The sequence below is a fragment of the Taudactylus pleione genome, unplaced genomic scaffold (genome assembly GCF_031769625.1).
Source record: "Taudactylus pleione unplaced genomic scaffold, aTauple2 ptg000370l, whole genome shotgun sequence".
Lineage (NCBI taxonomy): Eukaryota > Metazoa > Chordata > Amphibia > Anura > Myobatrachidae > Taudactylus > Taudactylus pleione.
In genome coordinates this window covers 6,146,324-6,164,525 of record NW_028284771.1, presented here as the reverse complement: position 1 = coordinate 6,164,525, position 18,202 = coordinate 6,146,324, and the positions used below count along the sequence as shown (strand labels likewise).

At 43.3% G+C, this 18,202-nt stretch overlaps 1 protein-coding gene across 1 annotated transcript in view; it reads right to left on the bottom strand.

Moving 5' to 3' along the window:
- SKIC3 (SKI3 subunit of superkiller complex) overlaps positions 1-18,202 on the bottom strand; it is a 156,659-nt gene that overhangs the window by 91,909 nt on the left and 46,548 nt on the right. The window contains exons 12-16 of the mRNA XM_088444673.1: positions 13,716-13,802; positions 10,469-10,572; positions 8,508-8,634; positions 7,187-7,366; positions 6,193-6,317 (exon numbers count right to left, since the gene is read on the bottom strand). Coding sequence (XP_088300799.1) covers positions 6,193-6,317; positions 7,187-7,366; positions 8,508-8,634; positions 10,469-10,572; positions 13,716-13,802 — 623 coding nt within the window. The remainder of the gene's footprint in view (positions 1-6,192; positions 6,318-7,186; positions 7,367-8,507; positions 8,635-10,468; positions 10,573-13,715; positions 13,803-18,202) is intronic.

Below are 18,202 nucleotides of genomic sequence, written 5' to 3'. Positions count from 1 at the left end.
TTCCCTCAGTTTCTCTAAGAGGTTGTCGGCGGTGTGCCTCTTACTGAAACCGGTGATACACAGCGTAGCCTGCCTTGGAACGAGCTGGCGTTTCTGAGATGCTGCTACTGGTGACGCTGCTGCTGTTGCTGCGTAAGGTGATACATCTACCCAGTGGGCTGTCACAGTCATATAGTCCTTAGTCTGCCCTGTTCCACTTGTCCACATGTCCGTGGTTAAGTGGACATTGGGTACAACAGCATTTTTCAGGACACTGAGGACACTTTTTCTGACGTTTCTGTACAGTCTCGGTATCGCCTGCCTAGTGAAGTGGAATCTAGACGGGATTTGGAACCGGGGACACACTACCTCCATCAATTGTCTAAATCCCACTGCACTAATGGCGGATACCGGACGCACGTCTAACACCAACATAGCAGTCAAGGCCTCAGTTATACGTTTTGCTTCAGGATGACTGCTGTCGTACTTCATCCTCCTCGCTAAGGACTGTTGGAGGGTCAATTGTTTAGTAAAAGTAGTGGTGTTCCTACTTCCTCTCTGGGATGATGAACGACTCCCAGCAGCAGCAGCAGCGGCAGCAGGAGGCGTAGAAATGCAGGATCCTCCGGAGGAATCCCGGATAGGAGAGTCAGTCATGCCAGTGACATGGCCTGCAGGACTACTTCCGATCCTGACTAAGGAGGAAATTGACGAGGAGGGAGTTGACGGTGTGGTTTGCAGGCGCTTGGATACAACAGGACAATGGGATTTAGGTGTCCCTGGACTGCTTACGGTCTTAGCCAAAGTTTCTGAACTTGACAGTAACTTATTATGAACACGCTGCAGGTGCCGTATAAGGGAGGATGTTCCTAGGTGGTTGACGTCCCTACCCCTACTTATTCCACCTTTACATATGGTACATATGGCAAGACAGTTGTTGTCCGGATTTGGATAGAAATATTGCCAGACCAAAGAGGTGGAATGTTTGGTCTTCTGCCCAGGCATGACCGTGATGGGCTTTTTCATCCCACGGACAACAACTGTCTCCCCCGGAGCCTGATTTAAACAAACCACATCACCATCAGAATCCTCCTCGCCAACTTCCTCCTCAGCGCCAGCTACACCAGTATCCTCATCCTGTTGTACTTCAACAGTGACATCTTCAATTTGCATATCAACAAGTGGACTGTGGGTGCTCCTTTCAGCACTTGCAGGGGGCGTGCAAATGGTGGAAAGAGCCACCTCTTCCCGTCCAGTGCTGGGAAGGTCAGGCATCGCAACCACCACCACACTTGGACTCTCCTTGGGGATTTGTGATATCTTCTTAGAAAGCACAGTTCTTCGCTGTGCTTTTGCCAGCTTAACTCTTTTGATTTTTTTAGTGGGAGGAGGGCTTCCATCGTCATGTGAAGCTGAACCACTAGTCATGAACATACTAGGGATCGACCTTAGCCGTTCCTTGCCACTCCGTGTCGTAAATGGCATATTGGCAAGTTTACGTTTCTCTTCAGATGATTTAAATGTTTTTTTCAAGGTCATTTTCCGGAACTTTGTCATTTGGGATTGTATGTGCCCTCTACTTATAGAATTCACACTTGATCACAACTTATTATTTTACTTCTGAACATCTCTTTACAATAACTACTTTTACCAAATTCTACATTTACCTGAGACTGCTGGTTTATACGTTAACCAAACTCTCTAAATAGCCCTTCATGAAGTGGCTTCAGCTACCCGTCAGACTTCACGTAAACTGATATAACAGCCATGGCTTTCCACAGACACCTACAAAAACTGCCTCTTAAAGTAGAATGTCAGTGGCATAAATCTTAATTCAAATGACTTCCACACATACTGTAAAATAGGAATCCACCCATCTGTCATCCTAACCCTCTGTCCAATGCTCACTGTCTACCCCATCCGTGTCACCCCTGTCTGTTTGCCCATCCCCTCTAGAATGTAAGCTCTCACGAGCAGGGCCCTCTTTCCTCTTGTGCTTATCCTTTCTTTACTTATATTATCTGCTCTATACTCAAAAGCACCTAACCTGTGACTTTTGCCATCCTGCTTCTGTTGCAGCAGTGTTTATATACCAGGTACTTGTATTGCATTGTCTTAAACTGTATGACACTGTTTTCTTGTTCTGCTCAACTGTCTATGTACTATGTTTGTGCACTATGTTTATGTACTATGTAAGGCGCTGCGGAACCCTTGTGGCGCCATACAAATAAAGGATAATAATAAATAATAATACTATGACATTGAGCATCGGCCTTGGCAGACGACGTTGATGGCATGTTATCGTCTATGTCATGACTAGTGGCAGCAGCTTCAGCACTAGGAGGAAGTGGTTCTTGATCTTTCTCTATTTTATTTTTATCGGAGAAAGTTTGGTCCTCCATTTATGTTATATCGATTTGATATATACGTGCGGCTAAAAACAGAAAATATTTTTTTATTTTTGCTGGAGAGTAGTGCACTTTGTGGGTTACACCACCCTTTAAGAAACGAGCCAGCCGGCTCTTTACTTATGGGACACAGGCGCACGCTTGGCGCTGCTCCTTTGTTGATGCACGTGCGGGTACTGCGCACACAATTCACAAACACAGAAAATATTTTTTTTTTTGGTTTGGACTGGAGTGTACTTTGGGGGTTACAGCACCCTTTAACGGTCAAGCCAGCCGGCCCTTTACTTAAGACACAGGCGCACGCTTGGCACTACTTTGTTGATGCACGTGCGGCTACTGCGCACACAATTCACAAACACACAAAAAATATTATTTTTTTTAGCACTTGGGGGGAGCACCCCTGATGGACAGAGCACCCCCTGGACAACACTACAGCACCCCTTTAGGACTGGGACACTGCACAGGACTTTGGAGTGGACACAGCCCCTATGGAGAACTGACTGCACAACACAGTCCAGCCAGCCCCTATGGACTTTGAAGTAGTGGACAACAGCAGCACAGCGCAGCACAGCACAACACTACTCTGCACTACACTACACTACACAGCCCAGCCAGCCCTAACTCCCACCCTCCCTCTTCACTGTCCACAGCCGAGTGAGAAAATGGCGCCGACGCGGGTACCTTATATAGGATCCAAAACCCGCGAGACCCGGAAGGCGGGATGATGACGTTTTGCCTCGATTTCAGATCCGAGTCAGGCGGGAAAAGTCGAGCCTGACTCGGATCTGACTCGGATCGGGGGGGCTCGGGGGGGTTCGGATTTCAGAAATCCGAACCCGCTCACCCCTAGCTCAAACAATCCTTATCCTTTTCCTGGCATCCCACTAGCCTGAAATATCTCGGGGTCACCCTACGTACTGACCCTTCCCGTCTCTTTGATGATAATTTTAAAAGGCTACTCTTTACATTCAACTGTGAACTCAGAGACTGGAGTACCAAACGGCTCTCGTGGCTTGGTAGAATTAAAGTGGTTAAATTGAATGTACTACCTAGGGTTCTATATTTACTTCAGACTCTACCCATACATATCCCCAAGGTTTGGTTTCGGGAATTCCACACCGTTGTTAAGAGACTTTGTATGGGGGAATAAGAGACCAGTTTCAGCATGCTATCCTCTTTCCACGCAAACATATGGGAGGGCTTCAACTGTCACACTTCTCAGGTTACTATGACGGTGTGGTGTTGGGTAGGATAATGGAATGGTCCCAGACAACTGACATTAAACACTGAGTTCACCTTGAAAATGCATCTCTGCCTATACATATAAGCACAGTATCCCTGGAGGTCTAAGGTTCCTGTTGTCTCCCATCCCAATATTGGTCCAACCTAGTCTCGCTGGAATAGATTGCGGAAAAAAAACTTTCCACGGTGACCTCAAAATTTTCCCCCTTTATTTAATAACCCTGATTTTCCCCCGGGAGCCGCTAATTCTGCTTTTTCTATTCGGATACGATTGGAAGTGCAGCGAGTTGGCCAGCTGGTGGAAGGAGGGGGGGGGGGGGGGGGGGAATGTGTCTTCCTTTTCTGTACTGCAGGCTAAATGGGACCTTCCTCCATCTGAGAATTGGAGATATTTACAATTGAAGCATTTCGTACAAACCAGGGCAACTATGTGTAGCTTCTGTCAGACCCCTGACTCTTTTTGAGGACATGTGTCTGGCACCTTCATGTCTGGCGCATTCCTTCTCGAGAGGATACGGACTTCTGATTGGACACGTACTCTACTCTCCCTAAATATGCCAAAGATTGGCAATGTGACCTACAGCTCGACTTAACAGACGGTGACTGGAGCAGAATTTTTCAAAATACATTTGTTAGTTCTGTTAGTTACTCTGTGATTGAGACACAATTTAAGGTTCTATCACGTTGGTATAGGTGCTCCCTTACCCTAGCGAAGATGTTCCCTGGGGTGTCAGATAGATGCTTCCGATGTAATGCAGAGATTGGCTCCCCACTACACATTTGGTGGGATTGCAGGCTTCTATGCCCCTTCTGGGACAGAGTGAACTCTTTTTCCAAGTCGATTAAGGGCGCGGAGACACCCACTGACCCCTCCTTCTGGTTTCTTAATTTATACCATGGTCCTTTGGCAATGTATAAGAAATCCCTATTATAGGTCCTCAATAGTGCCGCGATAGCGGTTATCCCGGTTTGGTGGAGGGCTACTTCCCCCACTCTTAAGCAATGGTTCACCCGAACAGACGTGTACATGTCTATGGAGGACCATCGTTTGCCCCGGAAAGGAATCAAGTGTTCATCTCTACTTGGCATCCATGGCTGGAATTTAAATCTTCAGGAACATACCTGAAGTCTGTGGTATAATCATGGGCATCTCTCTCCTGATGAAGTTATTATAGTAGTTTTGCATGACGGCAGGACTTCCTTAACAATCCTCTCTATTTGTAGTTTGGGGCTCCCAACTCTCCCCCCAGTTTTCCCTCCCCTGTAGTCCCAATCCCTTCATTTTGTGTTTTTTAGTTTCTGTCAAATTTTTTTTTGTTTGTTTCAAATATATATATATTTTTTTTATATATGTCCGGCACGCCCTAGTAATGCGCAGCAGCTTGCAGAGGTGCCTTCACAAATATAAGCAAATGCAGTCCAAGGTGCAGCACTCTCTTGAAATAATCACACTGACAGCAAGTATAATATATATGTGTATATATATTATATATACACACACACACACACATATATATATATACATACATACACACATACATATATGCATTATATATACACACACGCACACACACAGATATATATATATATATATATATCTGTGTATATAATATATTAGACAAGATAATATTTAGATACTGCTGCAATGTTTTGTTCGTATTTGTATGATCAGTCTATAGGTGTGTACACACGGTCTGATATCTATTAACAATATTGTTCAACGATAAATAGTTAATTTTATGCAGCGAACGATCAACGATGCGCGTTCCCTCATGGATGATAACGATGTCTGTGGGCATCTGTACATGCAGGCCAACTTGGACGATATCGTTAAGTTTTGCCTGTTCAGAGATGAGGAAGGATGACTTCACTGAAAGATATCTATCAAAGATATCTATCAGTGTGTACACCCAATAGAGTTTGTCCTGCACTGCAGAAAGTTCAAGGGAAATCGTTCAGCGATATCGTTGGTTGTGCAGATCATACCGTGTGTGTATGCAGCTTATGTTGTTCGAGATTTTTATTCTGCATTCTGATGTAAAGTTTTTGATTATTTTGGACTGTTTTGATAACAATAATAAATATATATTGCAACAAAAAAAGAATTGGGTTGATGTGACAAAACAGACACTGGACATTCTTTACTTAATATTCGATAACAACAAAGGATACTGCTGTATAATATATAATTGTCTAGAACTGTACTGATGCCCTTCTAATACCTCACTTTTTCTTTCTGGTACTTCATATTATGTGCACTCAACACAATAAAAACATTTAAGATAACAATATTGTCTTTTTCCAAATTCATGTCATTTCACACAAGGTGTTTTATAGATTTCAAGTCAATGATGCTTGGAGATGTGGATTTGGGGTCAGCTGTATGACAGAAATTTTGTAAATCCCTGGAAACCCAATGACCCACTAGACAATTGATTAATGGTATTGATCCCCTTCAAACAGGGCTATTCTCTCGAATTAATTAACATGTTTTTAAAACCGCTGGCATTATTGATACAGAGATGATAGTTACATTTTGGAATCACTGCGTCTAGATACTTACTCAGATACGGCCTTGGAATGCTGCCCAACTCTCAGGTAGAACAGGCCTCGTCTAAGCCATGCCCATTTTGCAGTTCCTGCACTTGCTCGTTCTGTTACATTTGTCAAAATGGCTAATGCTGTGTCCTGAAAGAGAAAAGAAATAACAAGATAAATGCAATACACAGAACACAAAGGAGACGTCTGGAATCAACTTTCAGCAGATGTAGATGGAAACACTACAATAAATCAACTGAAAAAAAGGACATTTCATAAGAAAAAAGTACTGAATTAACCAATCGGTTCTTTTCTGCCGTCTGTGATTCCAAATACAAACCTGGCCTAATATTTACGAGAAAAGTTTCCAATTTTGTGACTAATTTATCTTACGTTATAGTAAAATGTCTGACTGCAGACTTATTAAGAAAACAACCTGAAGTAAATACTGCAAGGTATACTGGCTCTAATTTACTTCTTCTATGTAATATAGCATGTGATTTAACATTTTTTGACAGTTTAATAGTACATAAAGCGTTACCTGATGTTATTGCATGACTTAATTACATCAACAGCACCAATTTGTACACAGTACCAGTAGAACATGCAAAATATGCCAATACAGTATGTGCTTATTTACTATGCTTCCACTACACTGGTAACTAGCAAAACATTGCACTAAGAGGCATAGAGTGCAAGCCTTCTACAAAAATAATTGGGGAAAAGTAAAGTTTGTAGGAAATTGCACATTACACTTTGTTTTACTATAAATATTTCTGATAAGCACTTTATGCTTCTCCAAGTCCATTACATCTCTGGGGGCTTTTCTGATGAAAGGCTGAAGTACTGCGGCTATGTAATGGGCTCAATAAACATCTAGAAATAGCCGCAATCAATCTTCTATTCAATTTGTGAGCCTATCACTACATCCAAGTAGAGACCAACAGTACAATGATCAGTGGACTGGTTATGAAACAATTGTTATTGCACTTTGCATTCAAGCAGAGAGATGGGATTACCATGTCACCGAGCTCCACGCTGAGATCTACTGCTGCTGCTCCCGACTCTGCATCTCCCCCATCCAGATCAAATGCCTTCTTATAGCAACCACGAGCCCGGCTGCTATCACCAGCTATTTCTCGGTAGTAATGACCCAAGTAACAAAATACTTTGGACAGATAGGGGTCTAGCTTTGCAGCCTGCGGATCAAAAGTAAACAAATACGAATAAAGAGCACACAAGACTATAATGATCTTAGTTGTTAATCTCTATTTGATGATATGCAAGGTAGTCCGCATACTGTAGCGGCTAAATACATTGTCACGCTGGTGGTGGGGGATTGTAATATTTGCCTGAACATAGGTTTCTAATCTCCCATACGATCTTCCCCTCTAGTACTCAGAGCAGGAACCAAATCTGCTAATCCCTGTACCTAATTGAATGCAGAACCCTTGTGGCTGCTGCACGAATACCTGCTCTAAACCCCTTTCTTGTGGCTGGTATAGGATCAGTGCAAGAGGGCAGTAGTTTATATTAGATCCTCAGCTGAGTAAACTCAATCTTATGAACACGAAACACAACACACTACAGAATATACACCACCCTGAATGCAGCAGGCTCCATAAATTACTTCAAAAGCTAGGAGTTAGGAGCAAATGTTATTATGTAAAATGTGACATTATTTGAAAAAAGCATGGGCTTGGGTCTATGCACATTAGCGGGGGTAGCCAATTACCCCACTGTTCCTCCCCCTGATCTAGCCATGTGCACTCACACACTTTACCAGCCATATAACCATACTTTTAGTGCTACATGTCTAATGTACATATAGAACAGTTAGGGATGGTTTGGAACTGGTTCCTGGTTTAACTACCTACCATGAACAGCATTCTGTAAGACGGTGCTATTGCCACAGCAGAAACCAGTATGACCATAACGAGTTAACTCTTACTAGTACGTTTAATATAGGGCTGAGTTGTATTTGCTATGCTTGGTCTGAATTTGTTGTTGGAATGTACTGGTATTTGCAACACCCAAGTAATGATTGATATTTGCTAACTATTGGAGATTTTGATTTATTGTAGAAAACTAAAAAGGCATAAAGCAGATGTTGGCATTCCAAAAAGAAAATAATGGTAAAACAATAAATACAATTTGGTTAGTACACTTTTATTAAGTTATATTTATTATTTTAGTGCTACTTTTCTTTTGATTTTCATATTTTTGTCGGTTACATATTCCAATTTAGAACTTACACATATCCCAATTTAGATCAAAATGTCAGACTATAGGAACAGTTCTTAAAGCAGAAGTTAATGCAAAAAACAAAAACAAATATACCTTTAAAAACTGCGTAACTGCCTTAGCTTTGTCTCTTTTGGTTTCTTCACTCATAAACCAGTAGGTGAGCCCAAGGTAGAAATAATAGTTTGCAATCTCTGGATTCCTTTCAATGGCACCCTGAAAACTAAACATAATACTTAAATTGGCACATGTATGTTTAATGACTCAAGGAAATGTAGCAGCATGTGTCTTTTACCTTGATATGTCCTTCCTCATCTATCCTATGTGCGTTATGAGTCGCGTTACACAGGCCGCATTAAAGCCGTCGAAACCTATGCGACTTGGCCGGCTCCGGGCGTCTTTTTCGCCACAAATACATCTCAATGCGATATGAATACGACCACAAGCAGACTGCTGATTAAAATGATATGCGGTATGTGCATGTTCTGTGTGCAGACGAGTTGTATACGTGGTGTGAAAGAGCGGCCGACACTGTAAGAACATAAACATGCTGCATAACATTTTAATCGGCAAAGTCTATGAGGTAAATTTACTAAGGGTCGAGTTTGTGTGAGTTTTCCATCTAGCAAAGTTACTAAAGACAAACTTTAGTGAGTTTGAAGTGAGTTTTCTTTTTTCACTGTTAAAACTCATGCGAGTTTGCAAACTCGAAAAACTCACCTCGGCCAAAATCGGAAGTACTTTAGATGAAAAAGATGCAACTCACAAATTTACTAAGATTCGAGATTCCAATCTCGTGTGAGATTGTGGCAAACTCAATGTGAAATAGAAGTTTTAAACACTCACCTCCTGTGCTGCGAGTTTGGGAGAAAACACACAAATCATTTTTTTTTTTTTTTAACTTGTTTAAGTAGGGTTAATTATTAAAAAAAAAAAAATGATGTGAGGTCCCCCCTCACATCATAGTGATAGTGTAGGTTTATTGGAGGGGTTCCCAACTCCCCAGGGATCCCTGGTCTGGGCTGACTAGCGGTCAGGGCTGATACTGCGGCTGGAGGGCCCGGTGAAAGGGCACCCCTAGATATGTCATCAGCCCCCCGCTAGAAAGAGTCCAGTGCTGGTTTTAATTTTAGGGGTACCCCTACACCAAATTTTTTACCCCTAAAATTAAAACCAGGACTGGCCCTGCAGCCTGGTGCTGGTACCTAATTTACGGGGGAACCCTACTCGTTTTGTTCCCCATAATTTCAGGTACCAGGACAAACTGGCAAGTCTGGGGCTGGTTAAGCTTTAGGGGGGGACCCTACGTCATTTTATTTTTAAAATTATTTAACTCAGAATCGATCTAGCACTTCCCTATAAAGGATCCTTAGTATTGATCTATTTGTAGAAGACTAGATGGCATTAGATCACTATTAATAGTGATCTATTGGGCAGAGATAAAGAGGAGCTACCTAAAATAAAAAAAATAAAAAATTAAAATAAAATAACAAAGGGTTTTATAAAAATGTCTTTCTCCATCCAAGGCTCCTTCTCAGCCTCGGATTGATGACCCCATTCTCTGTGAGAATGATGCCTTGAGCATAAAAGTCATGCTTTTATCTCAAACCAAATGTAAAAGCATTAATATTCTATTTTCTATACCCATTTATTCCCTCTGTAAGGATTTATGTACATGGATACACCTTGCATTTTAACATCAAAAGATAAATATCCTTATAAAACTAAAATGTATGCCTCTGTCCTGGGCCCTATATTTCCACAAGATATTGTACAAAGTGCACATATTTGGTGTCCTTACACAGTTGCACTAATTATATAAAAATAGTTTTTGAAAGACTTTTTTAAAAGTGTTTTTTTTTTTTCATTTTGCCCGTATCGCTTCTAAATGGAAGTGATGATCAGTCATTAAGTAATTAACTTACAATCCTTTGTTAAAACTCCAGATGCAGAGATGTGATGCAGAAATGTGTATATAGGGCTTCTTGCATTCAGGCAATACTACAAACATGAATTGCTCATGACCTGTCAGGCACATAGTATTATAAATAGCCTACCTTTTCTCTGCCTCTGTATAGGTCTTTTCACTGTAATGAAGTTGCCCCTCCAAAAAATATCCCTCTGCAAACTCAGGGTGTAACCGCCGGAGTTCTCTTGAGATCTACAAACAATACAAATGGTCATAAAACAACATCAACACAAAGAAAGACACTTCAATTCTGAATAGATTTTGAGTATCTAAGACAGTGATAGGCAACCTGATAGCAACCCATGCGACATCTGAAAGCTCTCCAACCTACCAAAGGGCAACACCTTACCCTTATGGTGCATACACACGGTCAGATAAACGATTTGAACGATTGAACGATTTCTGACTGCATTAAAATGAATGGAATCGTCCAAATCTGACTGCAAACACATCAGATGTCAGATATCGTTATCTGACCATCGGGAACGCGCATCGTTCAAACATGTCAGATTTTCCTTCAGATATGAACGATTGAATGATTTTTTAAATAGTCATCGTTCAGATCTGAAGAAAAATCTGACCGTGTGTATGCACCATTAATCTCAATAAGCAGTTAAACGAATACATTTCATCAAACAAATAGACAGCTATATGTAGCAATATATTAGCAGGGATAGTAAACAAGTGTCATAAGCTAAAACAAAAAAAATCTGACAAAGCAAGAAAAACTGTGGCCACAAATAAAGTCTGAAAAGACTGCATGTGGCCTTTCACTGATCTAAGTGGACAAGAAATGTTGGACTCCATATCATGCATTGCCGACAGTGTGCAATATACAGTACATAATATAGGATAAACAGTCCTTAGAAGTTATATTAATTGATGCAGAACAATTATAAACATTTTATCATGTATAAATGGAAACTTAAATTAACACACCCTGTACCCATATAGTTTCATACTTACCCGTCTGTAGTCACCAGCGTGCCGGGCCGGCGCTGCAGAGCAGCAAAAATCACTGAGAAAATGGAGGCGGCCATTATCCTGGAAACCCGCGGATGCGCAGTAGATTCTGGCACTAAGCCAAAATCTACTGCTGTATCACCCGCCTCGGCACCGCACGAGAGAGGAGGGGGCCCACATTCAGTCTGCTCACGGGACCCTTCCTCTCTTAAAACGCCCCTAAAAAGACACATTTAAAATGTTGAAATCTGAATATAGAATACACAAAATTTAATCTATGTATATTAATAGGCTGTCTGTTCAGACGTGAGCAATGTGACAGGTGCTCTCTTAAAAAGTGTAAATTGTTGAACTGTAAGGACCGAGGCTGGCTACTAGTCAAATAACACTGCTTCTAGGGGAGTAGCTATAGTAGGTGCAGAGAGTGTGGCTGCGATGGGGCCCAGCCCTCTCCCTGTACCGAGTTACACTGCCATATCCTGAGCCCCGGCTTTTTTATTCTCACCAGAGTGTTACTGTAGGGCATCTGGGCTCAGAGCTGATCTACGCTACAGCCATCTCTAGCTGCTGCCTGTGATGTCACAATGCACATCTTAGCCCTATATAGAGGATGCCAAGCTGCTGGCAGCCATTTTGTGGTGACACTTTTGTCCTACATTGATACTCTCTGAGTAGCTCATACTTTATTTAAGCAACTTTTGATAACTACAAATATGGACTTTTGATTACATCTTCCAAGAAGGTCCTGAACAGCAAGACCTTCATAAAAAGAACCCGAGCAACATTTTCAGGTAAGGACTATATAACAAATTTTGGCCTGTCACCCTTACCCCTTCAGACACACCTCCCTCCATTTTAGCTACAGTTTTTAATTTAGAAACAATGGATAAAGCAAATGATTCATCTGATATGACACTGAATGACTTAAGGTGGGTACAGACTTGTCCAATCCTCCGGAGATACAACTCTAGACCAGGCTGTTAATACAATCCTACTGGAGACCTGGATGCAGATCCAACACCCAATATATGCCTCCACACCTGTCCAATTTAGCAGCAGAACTCATTTTATAACGGTTTTCAGGGGGTAACTGCAATTATTTACGATCACCCCTCATGTATGAAGGAGGGACTGCAGAAGATATCTCTGATACCTGTTGTGATCCCTCCATTGCCGCTAGCAGCTGCAGCTCCCACAGGTTTCTATTGGGGATGCAATGCTGCCAGACTTATCAATTTCCAGAATGCAAAGCGGAGATTGGACCCCACGGCTAACACCATCTAAAGATGTCGCTAGCCTGTTGTAGCCCATCGCCTACACTTCGCATAATTAGCAGGCAGGGGGTTCCACAGCAACCCTCCTCGGCAATGGCATGTGCATTCAGCAGGACTGCGCATGCTCAGTAGCCCTGGTAGCACTTCCTGCAAATTATAGCGACTGGCTCCTGTGAGTACCGGATAAATCATTCCAGCGCTACAGTATGATCGCATCTTGCTATGCGATCATGTACATTAATACCATGCACAGATCGCTTTGCAAATGCGATCATTAATAAATTGGCCCCTTAATCTTTTACTCTGTACACACTAGCATACATAATTTTTACATACATACACACACACACACACACACACACACATATATATACACACACACACACACACACATACATAGTACACACTATATAATATACATACACACATATACATACACACACATTGCTGTGACCGTCGGATACACACAGACTGTCAGACAGTGCGCACTCAGCAACAGAAGTCGAAGGCAGTGACACACACCACACAGGCTGTCAGCACCCGCTGGCGGCTTCCTCTCGCTGGCTGGGGCACCCACTGGCCAAAGCTACTGCTGGTGTTTCCCTCCCGCTGGCCGAGGCTCCCACTGGCCGGGACACCCGCTGGTGTCTCACTTCCACTGGTCATGGCTCCCGCACTCCCTCCAGCATGACAACACAAGCCCCTGTTCCTGGTGCAATACTCCAGTGGACAACATATTACCAGGCAGTGAGCAGGACATCGTTTAAGGAAACGAGCTGAGCATGATCACAGTATAGTTAATCATAATCTAGTACTGGGTTGAGGATCACAGGAAGGACACAATCTTAGCTGTGAGAGGACTTGACCAATGACCCACACTAGAAGGGCTTAGGATTCCTTGGCAATATCACAGTGCTGAGCGATGAATAATTGCCTTGGTGCTACCAAGTCCATGCACTGACACAGTCACCATCCATCACATTGGAGCTGTGCAACATTAATCTATGTCCATATGTTTATTTCATTTAATAAACGCCCACTTTTTTCATTTTTGCTAAATGTGTTATTATACATTTTTTTATTAAATGCCAAACATACTTTTGAAGCTTGTTCCATAGATCCTTTCTTTAAATACACTTGGCCACTGAGAGCAATAAGAACTGGGTCATCATCTTTATTAGAAATCTAGAAGTAAAACACAATAGGAAACACTTTATTATTACATCAGATATGACATTTCCAACACCACAAAGTAGGGAAGTTCTGCTTCACATGTACTGTATACTGCTGTCACTGAGGCACATAGCTGCGCAGCATACTGTACGATACAACATGGGCTGAAAAGGAACTCCATAGTTATTCATTTTAACACTCATTTATGACCCTCCCTCAAGTAGCGTAACTGTGAGGTGTGAATACCTAATTTACTCCTCCTCCCCTGAATGCAACTACTAGAATTACTATTCTGGAAATGTTAATATGTAAGATAAGTGGAAGAATGCTGTAAGCTGGATGGGCTTAATGATTGTTCCCGATGAAATTCAGCTCTAACGTGCAAGTGCATTGATCTAAGCAAAACTGCAGAACTTCTATAGGGTGACAAAATTCCTGTGAGGGTCAATCAAAAAAAAAAAAAAAAAGAGCATAACTGAGCTAGCTGCCAAGTATGCTCAGAGGAGCAGAGTGGGGCTAGAAGGGAGAGGCCGGTATTTTCCCCATCCCCAAATTTTGCATGGAGTGTTAAGCTTCTGATTGAAGCCAACAATAAGAGTTCTGGTAGACTTACCTTTGGTAACGCTTTCTTCGAGGTCCATAGGGTCCAAAGGAACTACCTTGTGGAATATGTGGTTTGGAGGAAACCAGGCACCAAACAGTCAACACTTTCCAGTCCCAGGATGCACTTGTAAACAAGCCCATTGGCAGGAGAAGGAAAGTGGAGAAGGAAGTACACATTACACTAGAAACACTCATACAAAGAAGAGGGAATTAGTGACCAGAAGAAGCAGATCCCACTGAAGCCAGGTGCATCAGGAGGGTGCCCTGTGGACCCTATGGACCTCGAAAAAAAAAAAAAGTTATCAAAAGGTAAGTCTACCGTAACTCTTATTTTCTTCTTCAGGATCCATAGGGTCTACAGGAACTACCTTGGGGATGTCCTAAAGCAGTTCTCTTAAGGGTGGGGATTCTCCTGAGCCGACAGGAAGATCCACCGCCCAAAGGAAGCATCCTGGGAGGCAAAAGTATCAAATGCATAGCATTTGAGAAAGGTATGGACGGAAGACAAAGTGGCTGCCTTTCACAGCTGTTCAGCCGAGACACCATGTCTAAACCCCAAGAAGGTCCCACAGACAGAGTTGAATGTGCTGTCACCCTACTGGGAACAGGGAGATCAGCCTGCGTATAAACTTGAGAAATAGTCATACGCAGCCACCGAGCAAGAATCTGCTTGTTAGCTGGCCAACCACATTTGTGAAAGCCATACAAAACAAAAAGTGCATCTGATTTCCTGATGGAGTTGGCACAATACACATCCAATGAAGCTTCATCAGCAGGAAGGCCAGAAGACTTGAAAGCCGGTACAACAATTTCTTCGTTTATATGAAAAAGGGATACCACTTTTGGAAGGTAGCCTGCCGGCGTAGGAAGGACAGCTCTATAATGGTGGAAGATCAAATATGGGGGGGGGGGTGACACGAAAGTGCAGCCACATCAGCAACTCTGCGAACTGAGGAGATAGCGAGGAGAAAGTGTCTTCGCTGTCAAATACTTGAGGTCCACTGTATTCAAAAGTTCAAAGGGGGAGGAGCCTGTAGCGCCCTGAGAACCAAAGACAAATCCCACAGTGCCATTGGAGGAACAAAAGGTGGTTGCAGATGGAGAAAACCTTGCAAAAACGTTCTAACATCCGGCAAGGGAGCGATTCTACGCTGAAACCATTGTGCTCTCAATGTGGCCAGGTGGAGACCAGGTCTAATCCAGCCTGGGAAAAAGCCAGAACTCGAGGGACCCTAAAAAGCTTAGGATCAACTTTTCTATGGGAACACCATAGAAAAAAGGAATGCCAAATTCTGTAATACAGTAGATGCGGGCAGAGGAAGGCTTTCTTGCCGCAAGCATCGTATGAATCAGAGAGTTTTTAAACCCTTTGGCTCTTAACATGGAAGACTCAAGAGCCAAGCTGTAAAAGACAGACAAGGTACGTCCCAATGGAGGCAGGGAACCTGCACTAGCAGATCCGGCTGTAGAGGAAGTGTGAGAGGAGTGTCTATGGAGAGACAAATCAGGTAGGTGAACCAATGGCGCCTGGGCCAAGCCGAAGCCCTACCGCCCTCTCTTACTTGAATTTTCTAAGAATTCTTGGTAGAAGAGAGAATAGAGAAAACAGGTAAACCAACCTGAAATCCCACCCCAATGCCAGCACAACCACGAAGGCGACTGAGGGGTCTCCTGGACCCGTCCCTGGGGACCTTGTAATTGTGCCGAGACCATTAGATCCACATCTGGTAGTCCCCACTTGTCCACTAGGAGCTGGAAGACCTTCAGTTGGAGAGCCCATTCTCCGGCATGTATGTCCCGACGACTCAGGAAGTCTGCTTCCCCGTTGTGGACTCCGGGGATGAATATTGCCGAAATTTCTGGAAGATGACATTCTGCCCAAGTCAGAATGTTTGCCGCTTCCTGCATGGCTGCCTGACTTTGTGTGCCTCCCTGAAGTTTGAGGTAGGCTGCCACAGTCGCATTGTCGAACTGGATCTGGACAGGCCTGCCCTGAAGGAGGTCTCATGCTAGAACCAGCGCCCTGTATATCGCGCAGAGTTCCAAAATATTTATGGGCAGGTGACTTTCCCGAGACGTCCACCTTCCCATGAAAGTGTAATAACTTGTCACCGTGCCCCATCCACGAAGACTGGCGTCCGTGGTGAGGAGTACCCCACCTTGGGATCCACAGAGGGCGACCTTTGTTTAAATAAGCCGTCTGAAGCCCCCAGGCCAGGGAGAGCAGAATCTCTGGGTAGAGAAGGATCGTCTGAGACTTTATCCACTGATACTGACCGCTCCAACGAGACAGAATCAATAGCTGCAAGGGCGTGGAGTGGAACTGGGTGTATTCCACCATGTCAAAAGGTAGAAACCATGGACCCCAGGACCTGCATTGCTGAGTGGGCTGATACTCTGATTGTGGAGCAATTTGCACACCTGCAAATGTAGAGCTGAAATCTTTTCTACTGGCAAAAAGATCCTCTGCGTCTGAGAATAGAGGAGCGCTCCCAGATGCATCATCCGCTGGCAGTACCCTGACTCCTTATTGTCTGATATGATCAGTCATGACTGCCATTATCTTGGTAAGCAACCGAGGGGCTGTGGACAGACCAAAGGGCAATGGTAATGTTGCTGACGAACAGCAAAACTCAGAAACTCTTGGTGGAATAGTGCAATTGGTACATGCAGATATGCATCCTGTATGTCCAGGGAACCATGAAATCCCCAGGTTCCATTGCCAACATAATTGACCGTAGGGTCTCCATACAGAAGTTGGGCACATGAATGAACCTGTTGAGAGATTTCCGATTCAGAATAGAGTGATGAGACCCATTTAGCTTCTGAATCAAAAACAAATCTGAGTAATAACGCCTTCCTTATTAGCCAAAGGAACCAGGATTATCACCCCTGAATTTCGCAGGGCAAGAATGGTCTACTAGAGGGCTAGGGCCTAGATAGAATCTGATGGGGGAGTTGTGCAAACAACCTTCTGGGGAGTAACCCTTTAGGAAGGTGACACATAAGAACCCCCACAGTAGGGAGGGGGATTTCCCACCTATTGCACTCTCCCTGTGGGAGAGGATAAAAACACACTAGTCTTTTTGGAATCTGGAACAGTTTATCTGGAGTGTTCCATGCTTCCACCATAAACTCAGTGAGCTGTTGAGATTAAGGTAAACCATCCCAAATCACCTTCTGGTATCTGAACACCAGGTTATTAGGCTTTAGGAGCCGGTACTTGATCTTCTATAATGAGGATTGGATTAACCGCCCCTGCTAGAGAGGAACATCCACTGATGAATGACGCTCCTCCTCTCCGAGATAGGCTCAGAGGGAGTATCCTCTGCCTCCTCAGATGATATATCAGAACCTGAAAGCAGGGTCGACTGAGAGGATAGTCCAGTCCATTTATATGCTTAGATGGCTAAAGCTTTATTCGCCTGTAACATCTGCAGATAGGCAGATGCTAAAAAGCCAGATTCTGTATGAGAAGAGGAAATATAGCAGGCTGTAATCACTGTGGGAAATCCAAAGTGGGAGGCAGTGTGGGGGCTGATAAGCGATCCACTAACTGTGTCATAACCGGAGACCAGGAGGACATTCAAGGTGACCCATAAACAGTTGCTGGTGCAGTGGACTGTTATAGTGTATAACAATCAACACACAGTTCATCCTGTATGAAATCCCGAGAGGCCTACTGCACAGGCTTTACATGAAACCAGCACAGGGACAACAGTCTCCTGTTTACCTTTGTCCTGAGACATGGGAAATATTTGCAAGTAACCTACAACAAGTGTAGGGTTAACAATGCAATGTGACCCACT